The 15,358-nt window shown below is 37.0% G+C and overlaps 1 protein-coding gene across 4 annotated transcripts in view; it reads right to left on the bottom strand.

Annotated features, from left to right (window-relative positions):
• LOC120631532 (serine/threonine-protein kinase minibrain) overlaps positions 1-15,358 on the bottom strand; it is a 230,959-nt gene that overhangs the window by 48,056 nt on the left and 167,545 nt on the right. The window contains exon 1 of one of the 4 annotated variants that reach the window (XM_039901157.1): positions 5,804-6,791. The exons of the other annotated variants lie outside the window; for them this stretch is intronic. Within the exon in view, the coding sequence (XP_039757091.1) occupies positions 5,804-5,890 (87 nt within the window). The 5' untranslated portion in view covers positions 5,891-6,791. Of the gene's footprint in view, positions 1-5,803; positions 6,792-15,358 lie in introns of those variants that run through there. 4 annotated transcript variants of the gene reach the window in all.

Here is a 15,358-nt window from a genome sequence, read left to right as displayed (position 1 = left end):
ATAGATCTCGGAGTTGCGATGTAACAAGTTTACAAAAACATCGTTAGGCGACTGTTGGCAATTCTCAAGATTATCATTATTATTGTTATGTGTACAATATCTATTCTGCATTGTTGTATTGTTGCTACCTTTGTTGGGTAACTAAGTTAATAAGGATGAATAAATAAATATACTACTACGACAATACACAAATCGCCATCTAGTCCCAAAGTAAGCGTAGCTCGTGTTATGGGTACTAAGATAACTGATGAATATTTTTATTTTATGAATAATATAAATAAATACTTATAATATATAGATAAACACCCAGACAATGACAGCAGTTGTGGAAATCGAACCCACGGCTTTGGACACAGAAAGCAGTGTCGCTGCCCACTGCACCAATCGGCCGTCAATCCGATTATAAATGTTAAGTAAACCGTCCATTTTTTCTTTCAATGTAAACATGCATTACTATGCAGTGTAGAGAAGGGATCAGAGCAAGTAATTTTAAGGTCATATGTCATATCATATGTTTTGCCTTTTGGTGTAGAGACTTTGGGACCGTGGGGTCCGGAGGCAAGAGCCCTTTTCAAAGAATTATCGAAAAGGGTTATCGAGTCTACCGGTGATCCTAGAGCGGGCAGTTACCTTGGCCAACGAATTAGTTTGGCCATCCAGAGGGGAAATGCTGCCAGCATCTTAGGAACTGTGCCTCGCTGCGGTGGTTTCGAGGACGTTTTAGATTTTATTTAGTTTTTAAATAGTTTATTTTAGGTTATAGTTATTTATTAACTAAATAATAATAATAAGTACGATATAATAAACCAATATGAGCTAAGACTTACATATTAATTAATGTAATATAATGTATAAGGGTTAGGTTTTAGTTGGTCCTTCCTTTGAGCGCTTTAACCACCATAGAAAGAAAAAGCAGTCAATTTTATTTTCACTTTTGTTTCTGTTAAAAATAATTGCACCCCGATCCACTTTACATTCTTGAAATCCTTTTAAGGTAAATAAACCATGAAATTTTAATACGTTAATTATTATCGTGTTTTTATTTGACCTGGAGATTTTGTTTATTAATTTCGGAGTTATGTAGCCTAACGAAGCTGAATCAATGTTGCAAGGTGGTTATCATTAAAATTACAATAAATATCATAAAAGAAAACCGATCGCTCTCTAGTAGAGACAAAGTGATAATATGTTATCGGGATTAGTCGACGTGATCTCGCCGTGGTGGTCAGATGTGTCAATAAGCGCGAAAACCGCGTGGCACTCAAGTGCATCGTGCAAACTAGGTGAATACATTGTATCATTGCACTACAAGCACGATAATAGGTATAAAACGGTTAAAAGGCGCGCAGAGCAAAATGCTCGGCGTAATGAGATAAAGGCCAGACCGTCATCGGCCATATATTACAATATTTATGGTGGTGATCGGCGATCGCCTGTACGTCTTGAGAGACGGTTCAACCACTGTCTAAGCGACACTTGTTTGTATGGCTAAATAAGCCGATGCGAGAGCGACATTTACGGCCGCAAATATGGCAGTTGAGGCCTTCAGCGCAATCTAAGGTTCCCGTGGTATTCCTTCGTCTCCTTCTTTGAGCAACAAAACTACTTTCCTTACTGACTTACCAATAAAAGGGTCATCCGCATCCGTAAAACATACTAAAAAAAAAAAAAATGATACCCAGCTACAATCATTGTATTGTGTAATCACGAGGTGAGACTAGATGCGTTGATAAGCACGTGCACTGCGTATCACACTCGATATCACTCCAACCTATTGTGTAGCCGTCAAAACAGCACGCACGACGCGACGCCGATCGTAAATAATAATTAAATATAGCAGGCTAATAATATAATTTACAAGACAATCTAAAACCCGACTACAGACATGACCTATATTATCATATATAAAAAAAACAGTTCGTTCTTTCGTGATTCTTTACTGTCTTACTAATATTATGCAAAAAGCTTCACGCTCTAAGCCACTAATGAACTTGATTTTGAGCACAGAGTTAGTAGGAAGTAACTTAGGCTACTTTTTATTCCAGGGAAAAAAAACGGTTCCCGTGGGATTTGTGTAAAACAACATCACCATTTGTAACAGAGCTCGTTCGGGGGCAGTACCACCGCCGAGCTTAGTTTTGCCGAAAGCAGCATCGCTGTGTTCTGGAGGTTGCCGGTGTAATTTTAGGCACATTATGCTTTACACCTACGCGACAGTTGGATGGATGTGTTCCTTGTATTTACTGTATGAAAAGTTGGATGCCGACCTTCGCTAGTCGGAGAGGCAGCCGAAGAAGAATAAACTAATATTTATGGATGGTGTCATCAGTGTAAAAATGGCGAATCGCTTGCCGCATTGCCATAAGCCATAGCCTTTGGGTAGCGACAAAGATGTAGAAGGAGGATTAATAATGTGATCTCTTTTGAGATGGATAGCAAAGAGAGGGCATATTAAAACATTCGCAAAGAGCTGTACGTTTGCGTCAAGACATTTATTACTAATCGCTGTCGCCGTACTTTACGTCAGTCCATTGAATTAACCGGGCGTAGAGAATTCACGGGCGTTGTCGCGAACGTAGATATTTTGTCATAGTTGGGGCAGACGGGACAACGCATTAAAACTGGGTACCAAAACAGGTATACATTTAAGAAATAAAGCCTACAAACATGGAGTCAATTAAACACCATTACTTTTTATTTTTTATCTGGCTGGTGATCAGTAAGGTTGCCCCAGCGTCATTTCGGTGACGGTGGGACAAAGGCGGAAGCTCCTAGAGTGTTGCAGTACCAACTAGGGCTCAAAGTAATCTTGATGCTCCTTGGGTATTAGGGGTGCCTTTTATTAGAACTCAACTTCATTTAAAAGCGTGGTTCGAAACCACGGTTTCAAGTGAAGTTTGGAACAAGTGAATGGTTCGCTTGGTTATGTTGATACACACATAATGTAAAATTGGACCTCTATATGCAGTTCATATGCAATTGTATAACAGGCCACGATGTTGGTCTTACCTTTTTTCCGTTTCCCGCAATAAATTACAGGTTCTTTTCACATGTATTGCAAGGGTCTCACCGAAAGACTAAATTTGTATTATTAGTAGTTAGAGTATTGTAAAATAGCCGTTCTGTCGCTTTAAGTGTCTCGGGTAACTAACAATGTAGCTCCGCAGGTTTTATCTCCCTCATGTTCGCACGTGACTTACTCCCTCGGACAGCACCTATAAATCTTAAACTGCCAGCTAATGCATCATGAATTCACTCACGGAACTATGTGGTACTATCAAAGATTAGAATTGTTTTGGACAACACCGAATTTATATAGCTAATTAATTTTACAAGTACTACAATTATATAACTAACCACCGTATTGACAGCTTTATGATTTCTCTCAATTTGTTCAAAACTTTTGAAACGGTGGACTTTTTAAACTTATAATAGCGAAAGCTGAACAATTTGTTTTTCTGGATATTCGTTATTTTGTTTGAATAGTTTAAATAGTCGATTCAAGTTTGTATTTAAGATAGTTATTAATAAATTCATATCGATGAAATCTGGTATTAAGGTTGTCAGAAAAAATGGTAAAATATATGTTACAGATTCTCAATGAAAGGGGTTAAAACGAGGATAGAAATGTATTTCTTAGAACGCTGTGATCTCTCGAACAACCAGTCTGATATGAATAATCTCCTTCAAAATTGATAGCCCAATTCTTGATAAGCGGGAGATAAACAACGCGGCGGATCGTAGGATGGAAGTTTGTGGTGAACCGCTAGTAATCGATAAAAAGCTTTGGTACCTAGGAATTGCGATTATTAGATCGCTAATCAGTTAGAGATGGTCTTAACAAAAATACTACCCAGCTAAGATTTTATGGGCTTCTTCTCAGAGCAGGCGCATTTGAAACCCTCGTACCTTAATCTTTAACTTATAAATTAAAAAAACATTTATTTCGAGTATATAAGATTATATATGACCATAGATTTTGTAAGTAAGAAACATTCAAATAACCTAATCACAACATAATTATTATATTAACATAATTAATCTAAAATCTATAACATACTTAATTTTTCAGTACGTGCACCTTAAGACAATAATTCAGGACAATCAAACCTGCAAACCTGAAAATGTCTTTAGGATGCCATTGTTTCGCCCGAACCCTGTGCGCCAGGGATGGATGTGCACGCGCATGATTGTGTAGAAGTAATGTACATGTGCATCGGAGAACATTCATAGACATAGACATCACCTTACAATTATTATGAAAATTATGTATGAATGTTCCATACGACATGTAACATACAGTAAAAAGTGTATCTAATTAAGTAATTACACATAAAATGACGTTGTTATTGTTATTGAAGAACGAGTCTACACGTGGATATAAAATTAACTGTATTATAGCAAATAACTAAAGCCATACATATTAAATAATAATGACATTATTACGGTGTATATACAATTATTTTATTGTTGAACACGTTTTTGCAAGTCTATTATCAAACAATAAAAGTTGATAAACTTTATTTTCGAGTTAAGCATGAGGGTATTAAGGTTTAAATAAAATAAGCAATTGTAACAAATAAATCATGAGAATCAAAATATCTTAAAACATAATTCTCGGTCGTCAGTTTGGGTATAAGCAGATTTGTTGAGGTTAGCTTGATAAGTACCTACCTTAATTGAAATTGCTAAGAAAAACTGTAGGATATGTATTCTCAAACACCTTAGTCTACGAAGCCTCACAGTGCATCTGTTTATCACCAATCAAAAATTGAGAAAAATGTCATCATAAAGCAAGCTTAGAATACAATGAACTTGTCAGTTTTCCCGGGATAAAAGTATCCTATACCCGTCTCCTGGATGCAAGCCATATAATATGAGTCCAATTGCATCAAGATCGGTGCAGTGCAGTAGTTGAGTCAACTATATGTCACAAATAAAGAAATAAACAAACAGGTACCTACTGTCTTTTTGTTGTCTGTTTATATGTACGAAAGTTACACAAGTACATACATAAAGCTTTTTGTAACTTTGTTTTTTTGATTAAGGTATGTTTTTTTTATATGATTCATCACCCTTAGCTAATTCGCGTACCACTGCTTAGTACCTACATATATGTTTCCTTTACCATAGGGCAGGGGGATCTCGATCTTAGAACCACCTCCACGTTGTAGCCTGTCAATGCAGTTTGGCGGGAAAAAGAATGTTTGCAACGCTAAAATTACTCTTACCCCTCAACTAAGCAAACACGTTGCGGAGTGGCTGAAACCTATTAGTACAAAGGATGAGATTTGAACCTTTGTCTCTTAATTAATTCATCACAACATCCTCAACGCAATATAGGTATTACGAATCATCATCATCATCATCATCATCAACAACAACCCATTACCGGCCTAGTACCTCTCAGAATGATGTATGAATTGGTTTTAGGCCGTAGTCTCCAACGCAGTTGAAAACATTATGGAGAACTCTAAGGCATGCAACAAACATGCAGAAAATTCCTCACGATGTTTTCCTACACAGTTAAGGCAAGTGATATTTAATTGCTTAAATTAGAAATGCAAATAAACCCGAGTGTGTGTGCAAATAAACATAAGTGCGTGCCGAAGCTCGAACTCGATCCTACCGCAAGGTAAGCCCAAGCCACTAGGCCCTCACCGCTTACTTTAAAAAACTACTTATAAATGTTTTATAATATAATACACTTGTACATACCTAGCCTACAAGACTACATGTAATAAGCGAAAGACTCTTAATTGAAGGTTTGACTTGATTTGACATTAACCAATCCGGAACATACCATGGCGAGGGCGCGGAAGGAACGCCATCGGAGCGCGTCGGCCAGAGTCCTGAGGAGGGCGCCACTGGACTCCCCCTTGCGCACCATGCCGGCTTCACGCACGGCTGGTGGTTCACTAGCCTCCGCCACAACACTTATTATCTCCTAGTACAAAGCTCTCAACTCCAAACAACACACTTACACTCAACAAAACCCGTAATGTACTAGCAATTATCTGCTACAACACTCTCGCGATATTTCCTAGAAAACAACACCTCGTTTCGCGCGCGCACACAGTGAAAATGGAATAAACAAATAGGTAGACGAAATGTACTGTTGTAATGTACTTGTCCGTAATAATCGACTGCGTGGACGCGACTGGCACGTTATCGCAGCGACACCTATAAGTAAAGACTAAATAATACTAATATCTTCATGAATGGACACGACCTCGATGTTTTGGTCAACTGACGTGGGACCCAGATGCCTTGGCGGGGAACACGCGAGCGCCAAGTTCTAGGAATCCGAACGCCCCGAAATATCTTGGATGAGTCCACATAACTAAAAACAAAACATCTGTCGTCGTGTTTTCTTTCATTGGTACTCATCCAGATAATCGCGCTTTTTACAAAGTAAACTGTTATCGAGCGCAAATTTGCATTTTCTTGAGAAATCGCGCTTTTCAAATCATATGTTTACATTCACAAGCAATACTCATCGTCTCCCACAGAGTTAACATTTTTTTTTCTCCAATTAATCTCGTGGGAATGTGGCGTGCGGGACGGTACTCATTTGTAACAGAAATAACTTCTTTATTGGGAGAACACCCTCATGCTATCAGAGGTTTCACGATGTTAGCAGCGCTGGGGCCTTATGAACATCGCTTTATTTTATTTAACTGATAAAACGTTGCAGATTATCTATTCTTTAAATCTGTGTTTATTGGGTCGAAACTTCTGACCGGACATGAGTAAATAATTCATAATTAAGAATAATAACTTAGTAAATCATATGCTTACAATTTTAGTTTATTAATCCTATTGTTTTTTTTTTTTTTTTTGATCTTAATAAATAGAGAAAAGTTTATCGTCTTTCATCATCATCATCATCTTTATTCTTTTACTCAACTGCTGCTTTCACTGCTGGGCAGTGACTGGCCTCTTCTCTCATAGGAGGTTTTAGTTAACAACCATGGGATGGCGAAAATAATACGTGAAATTATAAGATTATATCTTTAACAACGTTAAAAAGTTCCATGTGTTCGGAATGAACAACTTAGAATAAGTTTACTAGATAGTTATATAAGTGTAGTAGATTTAATTAGCTTTTTAGCGTTTCCTCTTAGATCAGAATCAAAAGTGATATATAAATTAGTTAGAATATATAGATAAATATCTGTTACATGGCTAGCAGAGCGACTAAGCCACATCTTACACACACAAAAAAAATCGTTAAAAGGCCGCCACTTATACAATTATCATCACATAACACACAGTGAAAATAACAGGGACCAGGAGCTCGTGCCTAATCACCAGTTTACTGACACTCGTATTATTAGGGATAGTAAAATTAAACAAATTTCTTGGTCCACCCTGAAAAATAAAAATTTAGATTTTTTTTTATTTATGCAACAAGTCAAAACAATCTAGACCAAGAATTCAATGTGTTTAATATTCTGAATTATTTGCTCCTAAAATCAAGCAAATTATGCCTACGACTATTGAGTCTACGACTTATTTATCTTGTCAATAAAGAATTATACCAAAGACGCACCAACTATGTGTTATCTTACAAGAATATGTCAACCTTGGTAAACTTTTTATAAAACAGTGCAAGCTTTCATACCATGGCTTTCATTCTCCCTAGCCGCGATTAACACAGTCCGCATATTGCATGCATGTTTGTATAATTAGCCTGCGACGGTGGCAGTGGTCCAGCTCGATCACTCGGCTAACGGACCCGCACTATATCGGGCACGGTCGTTGACATGGAGATTTTTCCGGAAATCACAACCGATCTGCATTCCGCGGGTGCCCGTATTAAATTCGCGAAAATGATATAAATAATTTAATCGCGCGATGAAAGCGCCGATTGAATATTTCTTGTATAATGAATGAACCATTTGAGATTATTATTGTCATTTTTAAGTAAATGCTTACCAACGAAAATACAAGCCCTGCATAGCCTATAAACAAAATAACACTTCGCAGGGTATGCAAGGAACACGTCGTACAAAAACCGCCCTATGCCCACGAATCTCATGGGTAGGTGTTAAGCCTCATGTGCTTTTAATTACACCGGCAACCACGTCCTTCAGACCGGAACACAGCAATGCTGGTGGGGACAGAAATAAGCATGGCGGTGGTATTTGCCCAGCCCTTGAAAGCTCTGTCGCAATTGCGCTCATCCACTACTGTACTATAGACTGTCCTGTATGTAGGTCTATCTACCTGATCAATCATTGGTCAGTATATTTTCTTTCACACACTAAAACGGTTTACCTTAAACGTGTGTCTAGTTACTAGGCCCTGATTCTGCATATTGACGACATTGAATTTGAAACTTCGCACGAAATGTATTGTGCCATTTCATTTTTGACGTCTCTTCGTACAAGAACTGCCAAGTTTGACGACACAAATGTGTTACTATTTCAATGTCATAGTATACAGACGAAAATGAAAGTGTTACTACGCAAGAAATTTATTCTGTGAAGTCAAATTAAGCAACTTTTTGCAACTTTCGTCACAATTTGCAGAACTTACTTAGTATGGTGTTTGGAAATCATGTTTGCAATGTTTCGGTTCTGCTGACAGTTGCTACTTGTACTAAGGCAATGTCAATTAATTTGTAGTAAGACGATGGGTCTTAAATCCTTATTCGTTGTTACTTGTGGTTGAAGTTGTCTCTCTGCGTAGCTATTAAATAAATGCAATGAAATAAAATATGTAATTTGTTAAAATATTTATAAATTTAATTATATTATGTAGTTTAATTATGTCAATGAATGTAATATGTATTTCTTTATTTATTGGTAGTAGAATCAATGGCTTTTTATAAGACGATGGTAATTGGGATTGCAGCTTGCTAAATAGATTGCACTTCTGTTTTCAAAATGGATGCAAGATTACATCGTTTGCGAAGTTACGCAAATTAACGCATGTCTTAAAACTCAGACCTGTCTATTGGTCCGAGTAAATCAACAATTTACGAATTTACATGCATTTAAGTTTTCTTATACAATATGTCTCTATTTGACCTATACCACAATTAAATCATCTTACTCACATCCTGGGGTAGCTGGAAGAGATCTCTTATGAAGATAAGCTTTCCTTTGTACACTTCATGCATCTTATGTACACAATCACAATTTATGGAACATAAATAAAAAAAAATTAAAAAAAATAAACCAGTACTAACACTTGTCCCCAGACGAGCTCTGTCACAAAAAGCTCTGCTACAAATGAAATTGCATATTATTATTTTAACATGGTGAATATTTCAATATAGTAGCTAATAATTCCGTTCAGTGAAGTCTTGAGGGAACATTAAAGCTATTACGCCGACACCCCTTGCTTATTTGACAGCAACGTAAGCAGCTATTTAGAGAATTCGGGGCTCGGAATCTTTGGTGGAAATAGTTGAGCAACGACGATCTCTCGTTTAGTTGTTATTCAAAGTGTATTTCGAGCAACTAAGAACTTCGCGTTTATGTATATAGTACAACGCTACAAGTAGATGCCAATGTTCAGATTTACTACATACAAGTGATGTAGTAAATCTGAACATTGAAGATGAACCTACATATTATTATGTAGTTATATAAGCTTAGTAACCTTATTAATTACTAACTTAAAATTAGTTAGAAGTTTTTTTTTAACATTAGCTATATTTATTATTATTAGCCCCGTAAGCTTCTAAAATAATATCAATCATACTTTTTTTTTTTGATGAATGCGTGGGTACTTTTTATAGAATAAGGTCCCGCGCAAAAGAATTAGGTACATGCAATGAAATTCTTGCAGAAAATGTATAGTTACGTTAACATCACGCTTCGAACCTTAGTGACCGAGAAAAAGAATTAAAAATACGACGCGGCGGGTCGGGGTATTGGATCATGCAGAGTAGTGGATAAAAGACTGTACAGGAAAATTTCACTTAAAATATAAAGTAATTCTTATAGCATATAGGGACCAGGGGGACCGAGATCGATTCCTGGCAAGCCCTTAACTTTTCTCAGTATTCAGAGTCTTAATTTATAATTTAAGCAATTAAATATATCATGCAGGTCAGTTGTTTATAATGATGTGAAATTAAAGCCGGGGACTGCTAGTCAAAGGCTAAATAGTGCTACATTATGTACTGTCTCTGAGACTAATCTGTGATACGGACAAATTATTAGTTTTAGAGTAAAATACTGCCATAGTGTTAAAATAAAGAAATCAGATACGTAAACACATAGAAAGTTTTGCATTTTTGTATGGAAAAATAAATACATATGCTTATTTTGACTTGATATTATTACAGGGTGATTCCTTATGAAATATAATTATGCATCCTTCAATATTATATCGTAATTCTGTTAGACGTTGCATAACCGGCGCTTTTTAAGAATATATTCATAATAATGCCGCCGATATTGTGTTATCTCATTCGCACAATATTCGCTCGTCAGTATAAAATAGAACTCGGGGTAGAGAGATCACAGAACACGGTGGTGGTTGTACAGTAAATACCGGAGAGATGCATACGTGTAAGACAGCAGACGCGTTGCTGCAAGCATTTGAGCGATGCGCCGATAGGGCACGCAGCAAGAAAATTTAATTTCCAACGGCTCAGATTAAACGAAATTCATTGCGAAGACGATTAAATATCTTACAGTGGTGGCTTCTGTTATATTATTATTTTAATGCAGCTTCAAAGCAGAAATACCTATTTTATTTGTGTCTATTTTTTTGCTATTTATTTAACTAGCTTCTTACTTAGTTTGAAAAAGAGAAAGTAATGATAAAAAAATACGTATCTGTTACATACAATATTTATTTATGGTTCTGTAGCTAAACGTGAGAAATATAATAATTCCTTAGCATGTTAACTGCGGATCGCGTCTTCATGGGTTCAATTCTCGGCCGACAACCTTGTTGGGCATTAAAAATTATATTATTAAAGATCACTGGTAATAACTGGGAACAACGACTTAATGTTTATATTGTATGTGTGTATTGTCATAGTATAATTATTTATTTCCCGATGCCCGGAGCTCCGGCTGGTACTGAGTTTAAAAAACCTAAAAGCCTATCTCTCGGCCGGCAATCGAACGCAGTTCTTATTTTCGGCCTTCGAGAGAAAAATTGTCAAACTTAACGGCATTAACAAACTTAACTTAACACGCGAAACTAAGCAACACCCCTTCTTGGATATTAGGTATTGTGACAAAGCTCAAATGTAGCGCGCGACCAATCATTACAGAGTAATTTATTCGGCAAAGTGCCTCTATCGATACTCGCGAGCGAGCTGTGAGTCGCGATAAATAATTTCCATTATTCCCCTACCGTCGCCCGCCCTGGGCCATTTTTGAAGAAGAAAACCGCAGGATCCCATTAGGTAAACATCTCGATCGCTTTCGAAAGATGTTCTGCACCTCAGTTTTGTCTATTATTCCAGTCTAACAATCATAAATCTCGCTAACCCGCTTACACGCGTGATCGGCAAAAGCTCAATCAACTTAATGCATTAAATCGTTGCAAAACGCATTTGGTTGACACCAAATTTTGGTACATCATTGGATCACAGGAAAGAGTGCTTAGTCGATTGTTACAAAATCCATAATAAACTTAACAAAAAACACCTTCCAAATGAAGCCAACCTTAATTCTTAGCGGCGTTCTAGTTTAGAGTACTTTGCCACCAATAACAAGACGCGCCCGTTTGAGCATGTCCTGTGATTGGTTGATCCCAAGTCGCAACCTTGAACGCCACTAAGGACGCGGGATGGATGCGTTTCTATGGCCTTCGATTTAAGGGGTTCAAGCTATCTTACATCTTACTAAACATTTAAAATCCTCGAGTATTATGCCCATCCAGTCGCATCCAACTTAGTACACATTAACACTTGCCATTAGCAACGACGGCAATCAAGCTAGCACTTATCATATAGTTGAAGAAAAAAAAAAACTAGAATTTAACTTGTCCCAGAAGAAAATATAACACGAAATAGAACCACGATTCGGCTAGCCGGCGGGCGTTCTAAACACGTGACAGGAGCGAGATACCGATCGCAGTTTAATAGAGATCTTTGCTGCACCCAATCACGGCCCCTGCCCGTACCAGCGACGCGCCGATAATCGTGATACCACTAAGAAGGTACAAGGTATACGAATTGTTCTCCTTGTCGGCCATTTATTTGTCCGCTTTACCTCTGTTTCTGATCTCGAAACATATTGTGTTTAACGTTAACATGAAAATAAAAAATTAACCTTACGGTGATAAAACACGCTGCTTCAATAAATAAGGCAATTATTTCAATCATCATTCGTTAGAACTTTATTTGGTAAGTAGCTCTGAAGATATGTAAATAGAAAATAATGGCAATTAATACATAAAATTATATTCATAAATAAAGAAATAAATTATCTAAGACAATTATTTACCTAAAACAAAAAAAATAAAACAGCTACAGAAACAATAACAAAAGGTCTGATATAAGAAAGAGATCATAAAAGCAAGAACACTCATAGGAGGACTTTTATTAATTGTACTACTTTATACAACAATGATATCTCGTTCTCAAATACAATTTACATCGATGGATAATTCGATATCCTTTGACAAATAATAATTGATATCGCGAGCAACGAAGAATAACCCGAACAGATAGAGCCGGCAAAAAGTTTTAAACAAAGAAAAAAAAAACCCATTATTATCTTGAGAAATCATAATTGATGTCAAGATTCTGAGAATAAATTGAACTTCGACAATGAAACAGAAACAGCTATCAGGCCGTTAGCTTACAATGATGCAATGACGGTTACAGTCAATTATATTTACCACAAAGAAGCATAGATCAAGCTATTTTTAACCCTTGACGCAAAAATAATTAGGTTATAAGATTGAACTTTCAACGCATCATCTGGGTGCCTGTGTCAAAGTAGCGCTTAAGTGGATTGATTGATTTGAATTCCTATCTCATAAGAGAGAGTCGTAATCGGCACCAAGCCGAATTAGCGGGCTTTAACGACAATTATCACATGTTGGTTCTAATAAAGGAGATATCGTCGGTCGGTTAAAGTGCTTCCCATGGCCCATGGCAAAACTAATTTCCTAACTCCATAAGTACAAGCTGAGAAAGTCTTGACAGAAACAAGTTTTGGCCGATTCCCGAATTGAACGTAGGATCTGGTGATATAATAAAGGAATAAACTAATTAGACAAAGCTTTCAGGCAATTTTCAACATAAAGCGAAGTAAAAAATTTACAACAATGCATTTAGTTGCTTATTTCAAACAACTCAATGCAATATCAAGAAATCTTCTCCGCATTTCTCCCCGTTCAACAACAAAATGTCGGTGGTGAGGAGCTTTTCAAGTTTTCATACATAATAGCGGGTGCCTAACGATTTCCTTAGATGTGTCATGAATAAATTCAATGAAATACGTTAGCCATCCAAGACTACCACCTGGTGACAAGAGGAAAATAAATATTCGACGCGCTCGCCGCGAACCGGATTAATGACTTGAGTGTAACGCTGTGTTGCTACGCTTGCCCTCGCCACTTACTTTTTATAGAGCATCCGTCAAATAATTTATATTCTTACATACCTTACATTCTTCTCCTTGACATGTTCCCGGCTACCAAAAAGCGACTTCTTCACACTCTATTCTTAAATGAACCTTACGACTTCGTCCGCGTTTGTTTTAGTTTAGAAATAATTTCGCTGGAGTCATTTTTTGCCAGGAGAAATGGTATTCAGTCTGTCTTTTGAACTACCTCTTTAATTAGTGTCCGTGTGCATATCCATATACCTTAAGTCCTTTCGGCATGCTGGGTTAAGCCCGAGCATATACACACATTGATAAACAAAGTAACGTTACAGACACACTCTGACTTTGTTTAAAGGTTTGAATGTTTAGAATGTGGGAATTTTGCTACTCAATTAAAAGAAGCGTGGGCGGAGTGGTCTCTAAACGCTGTATTCAGGCATGGGGGTCTTATAGAAGAAAAAAGATTTAAACCTAATATGGCAGGACGACTCGCGCATGGAAACTAGTATCAATTCTTCTTCTTCGCAAATTTTGATAAGCAGAAAGTTTAAGAATACTTATAGTTACAAAACCATAAAATAAAATAGAGATAAAATCTTGGTAAATTACAACATATTCGCGTCTAAGATTTCAAATTGATTATTGAGATTCTAATCGAGAGTGTCAAAATCCATATTAAATTTTAATTTATTGAAATGATTATATTCACCTCACTATTATATGTTAACGTTAAATAGCTTATCAATGTCTCGTAAATTCTTGAAGCAAAATTAATATTATTAAAATATTTATAATTAAAAACTACATTCACTTTTGTCGTTCGTATCACTATGGTTGTAACTGATAAATAAATATACCACCTGCTATATTTTTAAATCCAAAACGTAAGTATAAAATCACTTGGGTTGCGTAAATTTATATTGATACTGGCAGTTTTTTTTTCCCGCTGAGAAACGAAGATAGACATAATACGCAAATTGACTTAACTTTGCATTGTAAATTCCTAAAAGATTTGCTCAGGTATGCGACAATTATCCCAATCATAAAAATTTTAAATAGTCGGCATAGAAACAGCAGTAATTGTTTCCCCACTTAAAAGAAGCCTTAAAGAAACAACAATTCGTACCTACAGGTTAACCAAGAAATGTCATGGCCGAAACTAGGTAGGTAGGTATATCAGCTAATTCTGTTAAGACGTAAGCACGTCCCCGCCCAGTCGGCAACCGACCCAGTAATAAACACAGTTCGCGAATCCACGCCGCTTGATCTGATAAAGGCGTCTCAATGTCAACGCACCGGTCACCTTGGGCGACGCGGCGCGACGCAATCGTGGCGAGTGAAATTTGCGAATCTGATACAATCTTATCTGAGAGGTCGATACTCGAACTGGATCGTAAATAACGCGCAAAGTGGAAACTCCGGGGGGGTACATGTGCTCAAAGCATTAAATAATAGTACAATTATGTGTGACGCTCGAGCAAGGGATGTAACGTTAAATAAGAAAGGACGAGTAATGCTCTATCTTAAGTGCGTTTTTTTATCACTGAAAGTTAGCCCTTGACTGCATTCTTACATGCTGGTAAGTGATGATGCAGTCTAAGACGGAAAAGGGCTAAACTGTAAGACATTTGTTATTTATATTAATACCCGTGTCCCTAATCGGTTTCTATGCGATATCCTACCGGAATACTTAATTCTTAGCTTGAGTCTTCACGGTAGGATGATAAATATAACGCCGAAGCCTCCCAGCAGACAAACCGACCACCGACATACCATCGCTTCGGCAGCAAACATCTACGACCAACAAGTAATAAAACGTG

Source organism: Pararge aegeria, chromosome 18 (genome assembly GCF_905163445.1).
Source record: "Pararge aegeria chromosome 18, ilParAegt1.1, whole genome shotgun sequence".
NCBI lineage: Eukaryota > Metazoa > Arthropoda > Insecta > Lepidoptera > Nymphalidae > Pararge > Pararge aegeria.
Note: the sequence above shows the minus strand (reverse complement) of the source record. Positions and strands in the feature narration are given on the sequence as shown.